Source organism: Cygnus olor, chromosome 21, assembly GCF_009769625.2.
Source record: "Cygnus olor isolate bCygOlo1 chromosome 21, bCygOlo1.pri.v2, whole genome shotgun sequence".
Lineage (NCBI taxonomy): Eukaryota > Metazoa > Chordata > Aves > Anseriformes > Anatidae > Cygnus > Cygnus olor.
Window position 1 is genome coordinate 7297529 of NC_049189.1, and position 19412 is coordinate 7316940.

The 19412-nt window shown below is 46.1% G+C and overlaps 2 protein-coding genes across 8 annotated transcripts in view; both read left to right on the top strand.

Moving 5' to 3' along the window:
* Positions 1 to 160: 160 nt before the first annotated feature.
* EMC1 (ER membrane protein complex subunit 1) lies at positions 161 to 12225 on the top strand. Of its 2 annotated transcripts, XM_040533962.1 has the most exons (24): positions 161 to 305; positions 393 to 517; positions 762 to 827; positions 964 to 1057; positions 1494 to 1622; positions 1766 to 1892; positions 2231 to 2380; positions 2751 to 2918; positions 3383 to 3454; positions 3884 to 3943; positions 4153 to 4275; positions 4522 to 4618; positions 5465 to 5581; positions 5932 to 5940; positions 6517 to 6716; positions 6956 to 7105; positions 7272 to 7433; positions 9078 to 9197; positions 9449 to 9586; positions 9989 to 10162; positions 10306 to 10516; positions 10734 to 10818; positions 11307 to 11436; positions 11675 to 12225. In XM_040533962.1, the coding sequence occupies exons 1-24, from the start codon at positions 202 to 204 to the stop codon at positions 11852 to 11854; spliced, it is 2991 nt and encodes a 996-aa protein (XP_040389896.1). In that variant the 5' UTR covers positions 161 to 201; the 3' UTR covers positions 11855 to 12225. The 2 variants fall into 2 exon arrangements, with proteins under 2 accessions (XP_040389896.1, XP_040389897.1); XM_040533963.1 differs by lacking the exon at positions 5932 to 5940.
* Positions 12226 to 12749: 524 nt separating this feature from the next.
* Positions 12750 to 19412, top strand: part of UBR4 (ubiquitin protein ligase E3 component n-recognin 4) — a 78007-nt gene continuing 71344 nt past the window's right edge. For 4 of the 6 annotated variants that reach the window (XM_040533957.1, XM_040533958.1, XM_040533960.1 and 1 more), the window contains exons 1-6: positions 12751 to 12912; positions 16484 to 16581; positions 17321 to 17424; positions 18122 to 18251; positions 18357 to 18496; positions 18834 to 18936. In XM_040533957.1, coding sequence (XP_040389891.1) covers positions 12779 to 12912; positions 16484 to 16581; positions 17321 to 17424; positions 18122 to 18251; positions 18357 to 18496; positions 18834 to 18936 — 709 coding nt within the window. In that variant the 5' untranslated portion in view covers positions 12751 to 12778. Of the gene's footprint in view, positions 12913 to 16483; positions 16582 to 17320; positions 17425 to 18121; positions 18252 to 18356; positions 18497 to 18833; positions 18937 to 19412 lie in introns of all 6 variants that reach the window. The other 2 variants (XM_040533955.1, XM_040533956.1) reach the window with 1 other exon arrangement.

Genomic DNA, 19412 nt, shown 5'->3' on the forward strand with positions numbered 1-19412 from the left:
TGGGGGCTGCTGCCGGCTCCCCCGGTAGGGGCCGCGGCCGCTGTGTCTCCTCAGCCCGACCCGGATTGGGCTGCTACGGGGACGCCGCCGCGGTGCTGGGTCGGGGTTTGCGCGCAGGCAGCGGCGAGCGCGGCCCCGGGGAGGTTTTAAAGCCCCGGCTTCCTGCGGCGGGGCACGCCGGGAGCTCGGCGGGCTGCTGCTATGGCGGCGGGGCCGTGGCCGCCGCTCCTCCTCCTCCTCCTCCTGGCGCTGCTGGTGCCGCTGGCGGCCGCCGTCTACGAGGACCAAGTGGGGAAATTCGACTGGTGAGCGCCGGGGGGGTGGGGGGTGGTTGCCCCCCGGGTCGCTCCGCCCCCGGCCCACCTCACGGGCCGCGTCCCCTGTCCCTGCAGGAGGCAGCAGTACGTGGGGAAGCTGAAGTTCGCCTCCCTGGAGGCCGCGCAGGGCTCCAAGAAGCTCCTGGCAGCCACCCAGCAGAACGTCGTGGCCGCGCTCAGCTCCAGGAACGGCGAAATCCGTGAGCGAAGTGGGGCCCCGGGGGCCGGAGGGCGACCGGCGTGGCGGGGGGGGGGCGGTGAGGGCAGCGCGGTGCTGAGCCGGGTGCTGCCCTGCTGGGCTGAGGAGCTTCAGCCGCTTCCTTAGGGCAAGCAGGCTGCGCCCTGCGGGAGCTTTTTGCCGTGAAAAGCCTGGCTTTAAAAATAACAACAGCCGAACGCCCTTGGGGAGTGAATCTCGTTCTCATTTAACCGTGTTTCTTTCAGTGTGGCGCCACGTAGACAAAGGAACCCCCGAAGGAGCGATAGACGCGATGCTGATCCACGGGCAGGGTAAGGAGAAGGAGCAGGTGTGAGCGATTGTCCTTAAAACAGGACCTCAGCCGTGTGTTGAACTGCTAGGCTTGCCGGCGCTCCTCGCCTTGTGGAGTTGTGGTGGACGTAAATTTTGTGTTTGTTTCCTGAGCAGATGCAATCACTGTGTCCAATGCTGGGCGCATTCTGCGTTCGTGGGAGACCAACATTGGAGGGTTGAACTGGGAGACGTCACTGGACACTGGCAGGTAGGACTTGTGTTTGAACTGTGTTCTTTGCTTTGTCATGGTGGCCTGGAAAGGAGGAAACGGGTCTCTTACTTTGGATTTGTGTTATGGGGATATATTGGATGTGAGGTTTCCAAAATAACGTCTGGATAAATTCTATAGCAACGCACAATTAGTTAAATTTAATGCTGTTTTTGTGTCTTAGCTAACCAGTTGTAGGAAAAGATGCATTTTTTTTTTCATAGGTGTTTTCTTCCCATATACAATGTTAAACATGTTTGCATTGGGCTATTTAGATTCCAGCTAAATGATCTCGCTCAAAATCAGCAAGGATAGTTAAAGTGCCTTCTAAGTTGTAGTTCAAGATAGGTTTTAAATATTTGAAGAGGGTGTTCAAATAGGGTGATTTTTGTCCTGAAGATAACTTGCTAATTTATTGTCTCTGACTTGTGTTTAGTTTCCAGACAGCTAGTTTGGTGGGGTTACAGGACACGGTGAAGTACGTGGCAGTCCTGAAGAAGGCAGCTATCTCCCTTCACTACCTGTCCAATGGGCACCTGAAATGGGTAGAACACTTGCCAGAAAGGTGAGAATGTATTTTCAGTAGAAGCGTGAACTTCTGATAGAGACTCTGTTGCCTTGGGGATGAAAGGATGCTGTACTTGTCTTATGGTTCTGGAAACGATAACATGAGAAAGTGGTGCTTCATCGCCACTGCTTCTCTTGCAGTGAGAGTACTCGGTACCAGCTGTTATATTCCCATGGGACAGGAGTGATCCATGTGCTTGGAATCGTTCCCCAGAGCCACTTGAATATTTTAACGTTCAGTGTAGAAGATGGAGAAATCACAGAACAGGTAATGCTTGATCATGGATCCAAAACGTTGAGCTTGATGTTAATAAACGTGTTGTGCAGAGTAATTAATTGTTAGTGTGATGCAGTTAAACTTCTTTTCACCATGGCATTGCCTACTGGCCAAGAAATGGGTTTCATCATTGAACACCCTGAAAGCAATCTTAATTGTCCTTGTAGTTGCTAGTCAAGACCATTTTGGAAATCACAGCCTGATAGACAGTTTATCTCAGGGTCATGTGCAAAAATAATTCTATCTTAAATATCTTTGGCTGTGGCCAAGTTTTCTTTGAAGGCTTTTATGCCGTTGACATCTTCATCTATTCATATCTCGATTGGCAGGCCAGAGTAGCAGCCCCGTGGCTGAAGAGCTTAAACGCAGCATGCGGCGTGGTGGGGGAGGCAGTGCTGGTGTGCACAGACGTGGATACGCATTCTCTTTACGTTTGCTCCTTGGAGACAGAGCAGGAGATGAAGCAGATCCCGCTGCAGGTGAGCAGTGCTGAGAGAGGACTGTACACAATTCATTGGCCGACTAATCTGGGGCCTGACTGAGCCTGGGAGTCCAGCAGTTCTACTCTCAAACTGCAGAATGACTGAAGAGGTGTGTGTTGGGGGGAGCATGGTCCAGAAGTTGAGGGAGAGGAGAGAAAACTGTATTGTGTCTAAATCAGTACTTCTGGGTTGATGTCTCCAGAGCTTTGCTTCAAGAGTAACCCAGGCCTCCTTGCTTTTTCTCTCTTTTTTTTCTTTCCTGATGTAACTTTTTCATAAAGCGTGTATTGCTGCTGATAAAAGGAAGCTATTAGTTTCACTGAAGGAAAAGTTTTCATGAGAACATACGCTTGTCTCCTTTCCACAGTCACTTGACCTGGAGTTTGCTGATGGCTTCCAGCCCAGGGTATTGGCTACTCAACCCAATCTAATCAATGCTTCACGGACTCAGTTCTTCTTGCAGTTGTCTCCTACCCACTTCTCTCTGCTGCAGTACAAACATGGGCTGCTCAGCCACCTTCGAGACTTCCAACAGGTAACTAAAAAAGGAGCATTTAACTGAGAGGGCTGATTACAGCTTAAAATTGTTTAAAACAAACACCCCTGTGCTAAATGTTTTTAACAAGCTGCTGAGTTTCTTTTTTTTCAATTGCGTTCTCTGCTGCAACATCTGAAAACCATTTGATTTCACTTATAGTATCAACTGAAATGTTTCCAAACGTGGGTTTTGTTATACTCGGTTGCTGGTAACTGTCAGCATTGAGATAGCTTCCTGGGTTTGAGGTGGATGGAGAGATGTGTGTATCTATGCGATCCCTCTGAGGAGTATTTTCAGCTTTAGAGACTTTTTTTTGGTGAAACAATACAATTTAAAAATTGACTCATCTGTTGTTAATTCTGCTCTGGCTTAATTTGTTTCATTGGTAGTTTTTGTTGAGGTTTGGGGTTTTTCTTGTTTGTTTTGTGACTTTCTGCTGCTTTTTTTTTTTTTTTCCTCAGGCAGCTCTGGTGAGCTTTGCAACAACTGGAGAGAAGACTGTGGCTGCTGTGCTGACCTGCAGGAGTGAACTGGTTGGTGCAATTTGCTGGTACTAAGTAGCTAGCAGAGCTCCGTAGCGTGGACATTCCTCGGGGGTGGAAGTGTTTTCCTTCACAGGCCAAGGGATGACAAGCAACTTGAGAGAGCAAGATTTAATTATCTTCTTGGACATAGGATGTCAATGCTAATGCAAGCAGATCTTGATTACATTCAGCTAAGGCTATCTCTGGCTTGGTGAGGCATGCGGTCCTGTGTACAGCCTGTTTTTTTTTTGGCTTTGGCTAGGGAGTTTGTGTGTAACCTAGAAGTCTACTTTACTGATGTGAACTTTATCAGAACTATCTCCTGCCTGATTTCAGAGTCAAGCTGAGACTTGTCAGGCACTCAAAAAACATTTTATTTTATTTTTATTCTTTCACTGGGGACTCGAGCCACGTTACCTCTTCTCATCCTCATTTCAGAAACCTGGAAATTCTGATGACCTTCATGCAGGAAATACTCTGGAGGATTCCCAGAAACAGGTATAAGGCAGGTTGTTCCCAAGAACAGAAGTACTTGACAGTCCCTTTTCTTCCTTGTTGGAGCAAAATGTAAAGGGTGTTGTACCAGTTCCACATAAATAACGCAAAACCATCTTGAAGCCATAGTTCTTGCTCAACATGAAATTCTTGTGCAGAATTTGGCGTGGCATTTAAGTTTAACTCAGCATTTTTTTTGCATGATATTACAGGAATCCTTAACCTGTTCCAATCAAACCTACAATATTAATCTCTACCTGGTTGAAACTGGACAAAGATTGTTGGATACCACAATTACCTTTAATCTGGAGCATAACGGTGCCAAACCAGAGCAGGTGAGCAGGGAGAGATTACTTCAATCCTGTGATTTATGAGACTTGTGATATCCTTCATACCCTGATTCGGCAGGATTTGTAGAGCTGTCCAGATGAGATGCAAGGTGTTCTGTGAAAGCAAAGGATTACTGTGTGCAATTGTACTGTTTGCTTATTTCACCTCAAAGGCCTGAGATTTTGCTTTTGTCCAAGCAGGTGATGTGATTATTACTGTTTTGCTTGCCTTTTTTTTTTTTTTTTTTCCAGCTATATATCCAAGTTTTCCTGAAGAAGGATGACTCTGTGGGCTATCGAGCATTGGTGCAAACAGAAGACCACATGCTAATGTTCCTTCAGCAGCCAGGTAATTGGCACAAACAGCTAACCTGGTCTGTTTTTTTTACCAGTGTATACCTTCTTGTTGTAGGACAAGAAGATTCCAGTGCTGTAGCACCCAGTTCTTGTATCTTATGAATGCGTTCTTTGGAAACTGCCAAAATGAATTGAAATCTCTTGAGCTATATCCCCTGAAACTATATCTCCTGAAAGATACTGGAGGCTTGCATCATCTTTCACCCCCTTTCACATCTTTCATAGGAAACTGTTCTGTGTCTTTGGATTTTTATTTTTATTTATTTATTTCAGATTTCAAAAATCTTAATGTAGGGTGAGAGCCTAAGCTGTGTTGTAAAGTTTCCTCAAAGTTTCTTCAGGAAAAATCCTCATGGCAGAAATGCTAATTTGGACAAAGGGTTGAAAGTCCGTTTCGGTGACATGAATATTATAGGGGTTAAAAGGCATCTCTAAGTTCATACTTAATATTAAATATTTTATATTTTGAATAAGCTTTACAGATTGCAACCCTTTTAAAACATTAAATTGGTTTTAGTGTTCTTGTGCTTTGTTTTTTTTTTCCAATAGTGGCTCCGGTTGCGTAATGTATTGGTCTTCCCGTGAAAAAGCAAAGTGTGTTTTATTAGATATATTCTATTTTGCATTTAATGAAGAACAATGATTTGCATTTGAAGCACCAGGAAGATATTTCTATACCAAGCAATGATTTTTCCTCCAGAAGTGTTTTCTCAGAGATTAAGATGAAAAGGGCTTTATGAGCAACACCAGCTAATGCAACTAGGCATAGCACAGATATGTGGTATGCTCTTACTTTATTTTGATTTTTTTCCAATATCCTACTCATATTTCTTACCAGGAAAAGTTTTATGGAGTAGAGAGGAGTCACTGGCAGAAGTGGTGAGCTTGGAGATGGTGGATCTACCTCTCACAGGTGCACAGGCTGAGTTGGAGGGAGAGTTTGGAAAGAAAGCAGGTAAGCCATAGACTTAATGAGATTACGCATGAGTTTATTTTTTCTCCCTGAACAAATGTTTTCTTTTTCATCTGAGCTGAGAGTTGAGATTGAGATTTCTACTCCTGGCAATTCAAGTGAGCAGAAATAAACCCATATTTGTTTAAACGTTAAAGTTCAGTGCCAAAGGCAGAGCAGGTGAATGTATTACATTCTTAGAGTCAAAAATAGTCGGCAGCAGTAGGAGGGATTTTGGCCATCTCCCTTAAACATTTCCCTTTGATCCTCTTATAGTGCCCTTTTCTGGAAGACTCCTTTGCAATAGCTTTTGTTTTTGCTTTGTTTTGTTTTTCTTGCTGTCCTGGATGCAGCCATTCAAGGTAACCTCAGACTGCATGCAGTGTTGTCTAATCCTTGTCTAATCCTTCTGACTAATGCCTTCTAGTGGAACTTGATCTCCTTTCTGCTTGCTTTCCCAGTGGTGAAATATACGTGAAGTCTGCTGGTTTTGCTCCTTTCAAGTAGCGAAGTATAAACCCTAATTGGGTAGAATTAAGTATTTTTTAACTACAAGTGTTTTTGTCGCTCTAAGTGATGAGTGCAGAGGGAGATACTGACCTTGTAGGTGGGTTAGCTTTAGGAGGGCACTTGCTGCAAGCCTGCCAGCAAGAAAGAAGGAATATTACGGAAGAGATTATCTACTGTGCAGGAAGGTTTGCTTTCAGTTGGTGAGAATGTCTTTGGGAATGAACTACACTAGTGGCAAGAAGGTTGGTAAATGCTAGAAGGTCTGTCACAAATGATAACTATAACTCTGCTTTTCTGCATGGGAAGGCAGAGGCAAACGGTTGCCCTAGGTTTGTGCATGGCTGTGGTTTTTCTACTGTTCAAGATTGGTAGTTGTGGAGTGGGATGTAACCTTTTTCCCCTTGTTATCACCATTGGTCTATTTGCAGATGGTTTGCTGGGGATGTTTCTGAAGCGGTTGTCCTCCCAGCTTATCCTTCTGCAAGCCTGGACTGCCCATCTTTGGAAAATGTTTTACGATGCCAGGAAACCCCGGAGTCAGATTAAAAATGAGATTAACATCGACAATTTAGCCAGAGATGAGTTCAACCTCCAGAAAATGATGGTGATGGTCACCGCTTCGGGAAAGGTGAGGAAGTCAGGGTAAGAACCTGATTCTGGATTGAAGTTTAGAGTCTCAGCACTGAATTTCTCCCGTTTCTGCCTGTGCTTGAGTAGAATGTCTTGAGGAGATGTGCAGAGTGTTTTGTGGTAGCTTTGGATAGGGACTGAAACTTTTTCCTTGTCATACCTGGAATAAGGATGCAGTACTTGAACGTGAGAGGTGCGTTCTTATTAACTTTGGTTTTACTGTGTCTCTCTGCTCAGCTTTTTGGGATTGAAAGCAGTTCTGGCACCATCTTGTGGAAGCAGTACCTCAGGAATGTGAGACCGGGTGCCTCTTTTAAGCTGATGGTTCAAAGAACAACAGCCCATTTCCCCCACCCTCCGCAATGCACCTTGCTTGTTAAGGACAAGGTGAGTCGCTTTCCTCTATCCCTCACAATGTGGTTTCGATAGAGAAATCACTTCAGTGGTATACACAGTGTCCGGGCAGAATACTTGGATGGAATAGTCAGTGCTGGCAGGTAACAGGTAGAAAACCACCTCTTTTGTCTGACTTAAAGTTTTGCATCTTTTTTAGGAAACCAAAATGAGCTTTCTGTATGTCTTTAACCCTATCTTTGGGAAGAGAAGTCAAGTAGCACCCCCTGTTTTGAAGCGTCAGATTCTTCAGACTTTGCTTCTGCCTATTATGGATCAAGACTATGCTAAAGTACTGCTTCTGATCGATGATGAGTACAAGGTAAATTGCTTTGCCTGCAGACAGTTTTCTTCATGTTGTGGCTAATGATTCCTCTCGCTTTTGGAGCAAAACAAAACAAAAAAAGATGTTGAGTTCAAAAAAAATCAAAAAAAAGATATTTAGGGAGGCTCCAGGAAACTACAGGCCAGTCAGTCTCACCTGTTCTGTCCCTGGAAAGGTGTTGGAACAGCTTGTTCTGGATGCCATCTCCAAGCAATTGGAAGAGAAGAATGTTATGAGGAGTAGTCAGCATGGATTCCCCAAGGGGAAATTGTGTTCAACCAACCTCGAAAAGCCTTCTATGATGGCATCACCAGCTGGGTAGATGGGGGGAGAGCAGCGGGTGTCATCTACCTTGACTTTAGCAGGGCTTTTGATACTGTCTCCCACAACATCCTGCTAGCAAAGCTGAGAAAGTGTGGGATAGACGAGTGGACAGTAAGGTGGGTTGAGAACTGGCTGACTGGCCGAGCTCAGAGGGTGGTGATTGGCGGCGCAGAGTCCGGCTGGAGACCTGTGACTAGCGGTGCTCCCCAGGGGTCGGTGCTGGGTCCGGTCTTGTTCAACATCTTCATCGACGACCTTGACGAGGGAATAGCGTCCACTCTCAGCAAGTACGCCGATGATACAAAGCTGGGAGGGGTGGCCGACGCGCCAGAAGGCTGTGCTGCCATTCAGGGAGACCTGGGCGGGCTGGAGAGCTGGGCAGGAAGAAACCAAATGAGGTTTAACAAAAGCAAGTGTAGAGTCCTGCATCTGGGAAGGAACAACTGCATGTGTCAGTACAGGCTGGGGGATGAGCTGCTGGAGTGGAGCTCTGCGGAGAAGGACCTGGGGGTCCTGGTGGCCGACGGGTTGGCCATGAGCCAGCAGCGTGCCCTGGTGGCCAAGAAGGCCAAGGGGATCCCGGCAGGCATTAAAAGGAGCGTGGCCAGCAGGTCAAGGGAGGTGATCCTCCCCCTCTACTCTGCCCTGGTCAGGCCTCACCTGGAGTCCTGTGTCCAGTTCTGGGCTCCCCAGCACAAAAAAGACTGGGATCTCCTGGAAAGAGGCCAGCAGAGGGCCACAAAGATGGTACGGGGCCTGGAGCATCTCCCCTGTGAGGAGAGGCTGAGAGACCTGGGTCTGTTCAGCCTGGAGAAAAGAAGACTGAGGGGGGATCTTATCAATGTTTATAAATACCTGAAGTGTGGGAGACAGAGGAATTTGGCCAACCTCTTTTCAGTGCTCTGTGGGGACAGGACAAGGGGCAACGGCCACAAAATGGAGTCCAGGAAGTTCCGCCCCAACATGCGAAAGAACTTCTTCCCAGTGAGGGTGACGGAGCACTGGGACAGGCTGCCCAGGGAGGTTGTGGGGTCTCCTTCTCTGGAGATGTTCAAGGCCCGTCTGGACGCCTCCCTGGGCAACCTGCTCTAGGGAACCTGCTTTGGCAGGGGCCTGGACCCGGTGATCTCTGGAGGTCCCTTCCAACCCCTACAGTTCTGTGGTTCCGTGAGTTGCATTTAACACAAAAATAGGAGGTTATCCTGATGAGACAGACCTCGTCCTGTTGAAAACTTTTCAAATAATCTGCCTGTGGTTTTTTCTTTTGTTTGTTTTTCAGTTCATTTTTAACCTGTTTGAATTTCTTTGTTTTTCCAGGTTACAGCTTTCCCAGCAACTAAGAATGTTCTTCGTCAGTTAGAAGAAATAGCCCATTCTATCTTCTTTTATCTCGTGGATGCTGAGCAGGGCAAGCTGTCTGGGTTCAGGCTGAAAAAGGTGTGGGAGATGTATTGCAATCTAAGTGATTTTACTTTCTTAAATGTCTACTGGATAATGCTAGATCTTTTCAATGGGTTTATATAGCTTGGCGTGGAATAGAAGTAATTCAGCTGACTTATGACTTCTAGGTTTTAAATGTGTCTCAAATTTTAAAATCTAGAAGCAGAGAAAGCTCCCTTTGTCTTACTGGTGAAGATGGTTTCTGAGGACAAGATAAAACCTCCTACATTGTGCTTTTTTCCTTGCAGGACCTTACAACGGAGGAGATCTGGGAGGTGTTCATACCCACTGAAGTACAAAAGATAGTAACAGTGAAAGGGAAGAGATCCAATGAGCATGTGCACTCACAAGGCCGTGTGATGGGAGATCGCAGTGTTCTCTATAAGGTGCTGTAGGAACTTTTTGTTGATGCATTAGCTCACTGGAAGATTTCAACACCTTTTGTAGGCGCTAGGCTGAGATTAAACCTTTGCCCTGTGATGCCTTTTTTCCTATATGTATCAATATCCACATTTTTTTCCTAGATATATATATATATCAATATCCATACCTTCCTGCAGGTGATGCTAATTTTGATGCAGATTTTGTTTATAACATCTTTTCTTGTAGGAATTAAATCAGTCAAACATGATGATGGGGAAATTGCTGCTTGGTTTCTCCACAGGATTTGTGCGATTAGGATACTTTGTTTATTAAATGACTAGTCCTGGATGAAATGCTGATAAACATGTCGCCTGTGGCACTAAAAGCAAGGGCTTCCCTTGTTTTTTCTTTTCCTGCTGCTATAGTCCTTGAATCCAAACCTGCTTGCTGTGGTGACGGAGAGCACGGATACACATCATGAGCGCACTTTCATTGGAATATATCTGATTGATGGAGTCACAGGCAGAATCATCCACTCTTCGGTACAGAAGAAAGCAAAGGGGCCTGTCCACATCGTCCATTCGGAGAACTGGGTGGTGGTAAGGAGTAATATTCTGTCCTTCCTATTTAGGAGATAGGGCCAGTTGACAAAGCTATGTGGAGAAGATGCTTGGACCATCCTCTGTGATTTCCTGCTGTTGACTCAACATACTCTGCAGTCCTAAAAACCCTCTCGTTTCAGTATCAGTACTGGAACACAAAAGCACGTCGGAATGAGTTCACTGTGCTGGAGCTGTATGAGGGGACAGAGCAATACAATGCCACAGCCTTCAGCTCCCTGGACCGCCCGCTTTTACCTCAGGTCCTCCAGCAATCTTATATCTTCCCCTCTGCTATCAGTGCCATGGAAGCCACCATCACTGAGCGAGGCATCACCAGCCGTCACTTGCTCAGTAAGTGTGTGCTGCTTTGTTCTGAATGTGTTTGTGTTACCTGCATAAGCCAGGCATTGTGCTCAGATGAAGTTCTCTGGCTAAGATCCTGCTTGTTGTGGGCTGTTTTGGAGTCCTGGCAAGTGCTAGAATACGCACCACAAGAGCGTTTGTATTAGTCGTTAGAAAATGCTGTCAGAAATGACCATTTTTAAGATGCACTTCTTTTAACGTGCAGTTGGGCTTCCCTCTGGGGCTATCCTCTCTCTTCCAAAGGCTCTGCTGGATCCTCGTCGCCCAGAGATCCCTACAGAGCAGACCAGGTAGGCAAGGCACAATAACGGTTGTTCCTGGACAGCTCTGAATAGTGATGGATTTTGTGTATAATATAGTGTGAAGTAGGACAATTTGTCCTGGACAGACTAAGGGCAATTCTTGCATGAATTTAAGTGAGGCTACTTTGCTCCCAGTCTGTGACAATAGAATATATGTCTGTATTACAGCAGGTCTTACTAGTAGCAAAAAGCCTGTTGTCTTCACTCTAAGAAGCAGCTGTCTAATGGGCTGAAGTTTTTAAGACTGCCACACAAAAAAACTTTAGAACTCTAGAAGAAGGCTGCTCCAGTGTAGTCTGATCCAGCTGGCATGCTTGGTTTGTCTTACAGTAAAAAAGAATCTGCACTGGGGAAAAGCTGCTGATTTTGCCATTTTAGTTCACTAGCTTGTGATGATTAGGTGATGTCCTTTGAATGCTGTGTTTAGTTAGGTTTTGATTTCTCTTTAAATACGTTTCTCTTTAAATACCTTTCAGAGAAGAGAACTTGATTCCATACTCCCCTGATGTGCAGATCCATGCTGAGAGGTTTATCAACTACAATCAAACTGTATCCCAAATAAGAGGGATTTATACAGCCCCCTCTGGTCTAGAGTCTACCTGTTTGGTGAGTACAAGGGAAACACTTCTACGTAGAGCTGTGGAGTTTGTGGGGAGAGCAGTGTGGTATGGTAGCCTGTGGCAAGCAGGTCTGTAACTTCAGACCATGTAGCTGCTCACTGCTTAATTATTTCTTCTTTTAATCAGAACTGTAGATGTGGGTTAGTTTTTTTGTTTTTGTTTTTTAAATGTAAATGCTTTTCTGCAGGATGCTGTGCTACCTGCTCAGAGTGTTGTCTCTCTAGGTTGTTGCGTATGGCCTGGACATCTACCAGACCCGAGTGTACCCGTCAAAGCAGTTTGATGTCCTGAAAGACGACTACGACTACGTGCTGATAAGCAGTGTCCTCTTTGGGCTGGTTTTTGCTACTATGATCACAAAGAGACTAGCTCAGGTGAAACTGTTGAACCGTGCCTGGCGCTAAGGCTGTGGGTGATGAGAAGGAGGCTGGAGAAGGTACCTGGAATCTGGGCTGGCTCATGATCTGTGACCCAGCATCGCCCCTGGGTTCAGTTAGAGATTCCATCCTGAGCGACCATGACGAACGTAACTGTTAATCTTGCGTTTTTGCTGGAAGATATGTACAAGGAAAAGCTGCTTGTACAACAAAACGGTATGCTTCCTGAGGAGAAATGGAAGAGAGATGGTGAAGAGACAGAAATCTGTTGTGACTGTATAAAAAAAAAACAAAAACACTCCCAAACCTCCCTGCAGTCTCTGTTAAAGCCCTAAAATCTGCACTCCCCTTATATCCCTGTTTTCAGTGAAGATAATACTAAAGGCGTGTGTTCTGTGGATGCTCACCTCTTCTTCTGACTGAGATCGTGGTGAGGGAAGGACACAGACTGACACCGGCTGCAATTTAACGCAAGCTGTGGGAACCGCGTGGAGGAGGCCAGCGGTGGGGCTGGGGGCTCGTGAGGTGAAGGTCACTTGTCTGAATGCGGGGGGGGAAATTGCCTCATCGGGCCTTGGAGGGGCGGGGGGGAAGGAGGAATCCGAAGTCTCTCCGCGTTCCGTATTTATTGTAACACCGCTCTCTGCCACTTTTAAACGTCTGGTGCTTGGTGCGCAGCCGCTTTTACCTCAGCGAAAGCCCGCCCTCCCCGCAGCCCCTCCCCGCGCCGCGCTCACCGCGCACGCGCCGCCCCCAAAGGCGCTGACTCACGCAGTGCGCAGGCGCGTGGGCCACCTTCGGGCCGCCTTTCGTCCGCCAACCGGGGGGGGGCGCGCCGCGCGCCTGCGCAGTGCCCGCTTTCCCGTCCTGTGCTGCGCAGAGGGGGGGAGGCGGGGAGGCTCTTCCGGCCCCCCCCCCCACGCCCCCCCCCGGGCCAAGCACAGCGGCAAGATGGCGGCGGGCGGCGGCGTCGGGCCCGCGGCGGAGCCGGGCTGGGAGGTGGCGGTGCGGCCGCTGCTCTCCGCCTCCTACTCGGCCTTCGAGATGAAGGAGCTCCCGCAGCTGCTCGCCTCCGTTATCGAGAGGTGAGGGCGGGCCCCCGGCTGGGCGTGGGGGTCGAGGACGGACGGAGCGGGCCCGCTCCCGGCGCCGGTTCGCCCCCCCCCCCCCCGGGATGGCGGCCGTGAGGCGGCGCCGTGCGCCTCAGCCGGTGCTCGGGGGGGAGTTGAGGGGGGGCCGAATGGGGGCCGGCGGATAACGGGGGCCCCGCGCTGCCCCGGTACCGCCCCCCCCTGTTCGGGCACCCCGTTATTTTTCGCCTCTGTTCCCGTCAGCTGCCCGGGGCCGAGCGTCCTCTCCCCCGGCTCGTCCCCTCCGCCCTGCTGCTCGGCTTGGGGGGTCGCAGCATAGCGCTTTTGGGGTCACAGCATAACGCTTTTGGGGTCGCAGCGCAACGCTGCTTGCCTTTCGGGTTGCTGGAGCGATCCCGTTGTTTCCCATCCAGCAGGCTCAGAGCATTTCCACACAGCACGAGAAGGCTGTCTGGAGCCGTTTGGTTTAATTTATGGGTTATTCTGGGATCTAAAACGCTGGGTAAGGAGGGCACGGTGTTATGTCCAGTTATAAAGATACAAACCTGACCACAATTGCTTGTTAGGAGACAAAAAAACTATAAACACTGCGCTGTGGAAGATAATAAAGTGGATCCTTGTGGTATTTTGCTAAATATAGAATAGCTGAACATACACACAAGGGATGCTTTAAGTCAGTGTTCTGTGCCTATATATATTTATATGGCTGTGATTCACCTGGAAAGCTGCATATACTGAATATTTACATGGTTCAAGTGCTTCTTAGGCTTATCTTTTTTCGGGGGACCATCCTAGTGTAGCTTTTCCACGTGCAACTCTGTTATTGGGTTCTTTCAGCGGGATAAAATCACCAAAACACCAAGTGGGCGCGCTTGACTTCTGGGAGAGGTCTGTTTCACTGTTAGTGGAACTGATCGCTCCATTTTCCTCTCAAAACCTCCTCAGCAATTCTTTTCCTAGGTTTGAGCTGCGTGCCTGGCATTGGCAGCAGCTGAAACCCAGCAGAATTCAGTGCAAGTCGCGGACCTGGGGCAGGGCAGTGTCTTTTATTTCACGCCTTGGTGCGCAGCACGTGACAAATCACAGAGGGAAAGAATAGCCCATTCACACGTGGAATCGTGCCCTTCTATTCTAACAAATAACTTATCTTGAGATTTCTAATTCAAGTACGTTCTCTATTTTCAGAATATGGTTGTTCGATCTTTTAGTGAAGCTGTTGCTTGGTACTGTCCCCAAAGAGGCTAGATTTTCTGCTGTAACAGCAGTGAAATTACTGTAATTTTTTTCAAAATAAAGTAACGTGCTTGTTTTCTTGACAACTCATCTGTTTCATTTTTAAGTATCATCAGCTCCCTGGTATCCTCTTATTAGTACAAGTACTCAGGAATTAATAGGCTCTGGCCTCTCTCTGACATAAATCATAGAAATTCTGACTTGGAAAGACCCAGCTGCAGGTTTACACAGTTTGGGACAGTCAGAAGAGGCTGATTTTCAGGAATGGTTCTCAGTAGTGAGGGGTCCGCACCTGCTGTTGTGCCTTTCCAAGGAAGAGGCTGCTTTGTGCCTGCTGCCTTAGATAAAGGGTCTATTTCTGGCCTGGTTGAGATTTGGAAGCAGAACTGAGAAACGGATGGTATTTGCTGCTGTTATATTTGATACTGATGGGGGGGCTTCTTGGTTAACGTGACTAATGATTTTTCCCTGGTAATCACAGGTTATTTAAGCAATAAATCACAATACAATAACCTAAAGTTATTAAACTTCACTGTATGTACAAAAAAGCACTCTAGCACGTCACAGATGAAGCTGTTATCTTATGTTTTTTTATTTGCAAGGACTTCATGGTGACGATCAGCTGAGAGGTGCCTTTCACTTTCCATTAACATAACAAGCCCATGACTTGTTTAAATAAAACTCAAACCTCGTACTGTCCAGTTCATGTGAAATTCCCTGTTGTGTCCTGGTTTCTGCATCTTTCTGTTCTTGTACCTGTGGCTGTGGCGTCTTGCCCAGCCTGACCTATGCAGCAGCACGGTAATTAGGAGCTGCCAGTTTCTTTTGCACTCTGTTATTCCCAAATTGTTCTAATTTGTTCTCTTAAAATGCATTGCATCCACCTACTGCTGCTAATTTAGAGTTGGCCATAAAGCAGTAGGTGAGCAAAGCCAGGAGCAAAAATTTTTTGCACGTTCAGTCCCAGGGTTGTCACCCATCAGCGTGCTTCTGGCAGGAGATGGTGAGGTGAAGCCTGGTGAGCGAGACATCAAACCTCAGCCACGTTGCACTGTTCAGTTACTTCAAGCGAAGCCTGACAGCTACTTTTCTACTTCAGCTTTTTGGGTGGACTAAGTAAAAAAATTCCTCAGTACCAGGAAATCAAAGCTTCAAAGCTGTTCAGTATTTCTCCCTGTTCCTTTCTCTGGAAGGAATCATGTATTCTACGTTTTTTCCCTCCAAAAGTAAGGTCTTCTGCCAGCGATGGAGAAGTTGGTGCTTTGACAAGTAAGGTTCAAGTGGTCAGTGAAGTTGTCATGTAATGTTTTCTTCCCACTTGCTCACTCACATCTCTGAACGAAAGTTTCTGTCGTCTGCAAATGGGAAAGCAATCAATTTAGGCATTTAAGAAGCAGGTATCCACACCGCTTAGTTTTGTCACAGGAGAAAACACGGGCTGACCTGGCCGTGCAGGCAGAGCTCTGTTTCTCCTTTCGGTGTGGTTGTCTTCAGGCCTGTGGAGATGGGACGCGATGTGAAGCTTTACTGCAGCTGCCTTTAACGGGCTGCTTCTGTGTGCAAATAGGTGTTCTCTCTGGCCAGCAAGCCTCGCTGAGGAGCCTCAGACACTTGACTTTCAATGTGTTAATGCATGTTTTGCTTTACGATTTTTAATTTTGGTTTGAATTGGCATTAAATTTTCACTTGCTCTGAGCTTCCTGTTGATTTCTGTGCAGAGAGAAATGATAAAACGATGCAGATCTCTGACATTGCAAGTCTCTGCCCATGAGGCTGGCGACAGTGGGTGTATTTTTCACGGCTGTGCGTTACCTACCAGAACTCTTCACTCTCCTGCTTGTGCAGATGCTGCATTGTGTATTTGTTGTTGTTATGCAATTGGCCGCTTGGATCCTTCTGTTTTGCAGAATTGCATAAAAGCTCCTGTCGATTCTGTGCCTCGACAGAACGGGGATGCCTGGGTTCCAGTCCCGGCAAGTCCTGCCTAGCGTTAGCAGAACAAACAGCCCAAACTTTACGGGCAGCTGAGTTTAGAGTAATTTAAAGATTAATTGATGGGGAGAGAGGCTGTTAGAAAGGCTGACCTGTTGATGATGCAAAGGAAAAATACTGGTGATATTGGGAGATGCTTCCTTAGACTTCCGGCATAGGTAGTGATCCTGATACATCTGCTGCGGGAAGATTCTGTTCCCATAACTTTGATTTGGAAAGACCGTGTGATTCTAATGGTCTTGTCTTACATGTGGTAATAGATACAGCACGTTCTGAGCATTGCATGGCAGCTGCTGTTGTGCTGTATCGAATTGACGTACCTCCTGTTCTCCTGTTGCAGTGAATCGGAAATCTTGCACCACGACAAACAATATGAGCCTTTTTACTCCTCCTTCGTTGCACTTTCAACGCATTACATCACTACTGTGTGCGGTCTAAGTAAGTGTTCACCATCCTCTGCTTCTTTATAATGCCTAAGATACAGTAAAAGTTGCCCAGAGTTGGTATTTGTCTCAGGCCCTGTTTCTGAGTCAGATATTGATGTAGCGCGTGAGACCAGTGCTGCTAAATCTCATATTGACAGAATGTCAATTGAGATGGAAAGGGAAACTTGCCCATAAGAGCGTTTGGCCGCTGAGTACTGGGAGGCATTGACTTTTCGGTTGCGTATTTGCTGTCCTGACTTCAATTAGGAAAATAATTTTCGTTTGAATTAAGTGTTTAAATCCATTGTCAGGATTTTTGCAATATCCTTTAGCAGTTATGTTACTACGTTGGAATTAATGATCAAAGCACTGTGACTCAAAATATTCTAGAGTATTTTGGCTGAAAGAATCAGAAAATTTCAGTGAAAATGTGCTTTTGTTCAACTTGTTTCTTGTCCTTCAGTGCTTTTTCTCTAAGCTCTGCCAGTATTAAATAATAAAGTTTGCTAGGGAAGCTGTTACATCTATCTGTATTAATTTCTCTGGGTAGAAGGTGTTATCCTTGCTTTCCTGACGTTTCTTGTGTTACATTTTAATGAGACTGAATTTATATTGTCTGTGTATTAAACATGATAGATGGCATATGCATGCATGTTGCGTAGCATTCTGTTTTACTGAAAGCGTTAAGAGCATGTTACACTGCAGTATTTTAAAAACTCGTACCGAGTGATGCGAGCATCTGCTTTTTTCAGTACCAAGAAACCAGTTGCAGTCAGTGGCAGCAGCTTGTAAAGTCCTGATTGAATTCTCACTGCTGCGTCTAGAGAACCCAGACGAAGCGTGTGCTGTTTCGCAGGTGAGCGCAGGTTTTGAACACGTGGGCAAGCCTGAGAGCACAAGTGGAGTTTGGCTTTTAATGCCAAAATATTTGTTCTAATGTTCTATAAAGCAAAATTACCAAAGTTCTTAAAAAGTTGAAGATCTGGTTCTAGTAGAAAGCGATACCTGCTGGATCTTTCCTCTGCGTTCTTTTCGCAGAACTTCAACTTAAGAGCAAGCTGCAATAAGTGTGGCCCGAAGCCTTGCTTAAGCAGATCTCAATTCTGTTGCAGTTTCCTATGTTCTGATTTGGGTTTGTGTAACGATCTGTTAGGTTGTCGGTTTGTTGAGGTTTTTAAGGACGGGTTCTTCCTCAGCTGTATTTCAGTCTTTAGAATGAACTTAAATCTATTTCAAAGAGGAAAGGCAAGTTAAAAGCGTTTGGGTGGCGTAGCTTCTGATCGGGCCATCTTTAAGCTTTAGCTTGTCATGGGAGAGAGAGCTTTTACAGGGCATTTCTGTAACAAGCATGTGGGAAATTGTTAGTGACCTGAATTACCTGCAGTTAGTAGGCCGTCGTGATTTTTGGTTTGAAATCAGATTGGATCTCAGATGTTGCAGAAGCCTCAGTAGCTGCAGCTGTGCTAGTAATGCAGTGGTTTAGGGTAAATGATACCAAGGAATAATTGAAATCAAGAGAGTTTAAATTGTACTTGATGTCTTTTTCTTTGTAGAAACACCTCATTCTGCTGATAAAGGGGCTGTGCACAGGCTGCAGCCGCCTGGATAGAACTGAAATTATTACTTTCACAGCAATGATGAAATCAGCCAAGCTGCCTCAGACTGTCAAAACCCTCTCTGACGGTAGGTACTTCAATGGGTGATTCTATCGCTGTGGCACTTGAGTTAGGCATAGAAAATGTTACATTTTTGATATATGAGATGATGTTTTTACTTTTCCCCATGCAGTAGAGGACCAGAAGGAGCTGGCTTCCCCAGTGAGCCCAGAGCTAAGACAGAAAGAAGTGCAGATGAACTTCCTGAATCAGCTGACGTCAGTCTTTAACCCTAGAGTCTCATCATCACCATCTATCATGCCAGAGACACAGGTAAACAAACAGCTCCAGAATAAGAGTGGTCTGATTTTTAACATTAATAATACTGGTGCAGGTAAGGACAGAGGGCAATAAGTGGTAGTTTTTAAATATTCATATATAAAGAGAAGTGTTTAAATCTCGCATGTTGATGAATGGCAGATGAGAAAATACTGTTTGTGTTGTATTGACGACAGCAGTTCTGGTGCCTCATGGAAGCTGATGTATTCAGTGATACTTGTGCCTCTTCTGAGTTCAGCTGCTGCCGTGCCTTGCTGCGGTGTAGAGACTCATTGCAGTGCCCTGTATTTTTAATGTTTCCATGATATATTTAGTATGTGTATGCTTTTAGGTGGAAGGAGAAAACGAGGATCAGGCCTCCACAGATCAAACCTCAGCAGCAAAGACGAAAAGCATATTCATTGCTCAGAATGTAGCCAGCCTGCAAGAACTTGGTAAGAATCAGCTTTTTAGCATTGGGGAATTAAAATGCTGTAGCAGATGTTTCTCCTGTATTACACCTTACAGCTCTGAATAGGAAGAACCTCTCTGACCTGTAGCATTTGTTCTTTAGGACTCACTTGGTTGTATGTATGCTGATGTTGCCCTGGGGGATTGTGGTGGTCATAATGTAGTTATCTTCAGTGCAGAGGAGATGAGCTCCATATGTTTGTATGCGTTAGCCGTGTTGTGGAGGAGGAAAAGGTGGACAATGTAAAATAGCCAATGGGGACGGCTTACTGAGCAGGTGTGAGTTAGACCCAGTGTGCCTTGTAACACGCATACAGAGCTTTGTGACACCCGTTAGGAGTACTGGCTGAAGACTTCACCATCTGGTTTATGTCTCGTAAATTAGTCTTTATCCTGTTACCTCATCTATGATGATATTGTCTCACCACAAAGAATAATTAAGTCAGTAATTAATGACCAT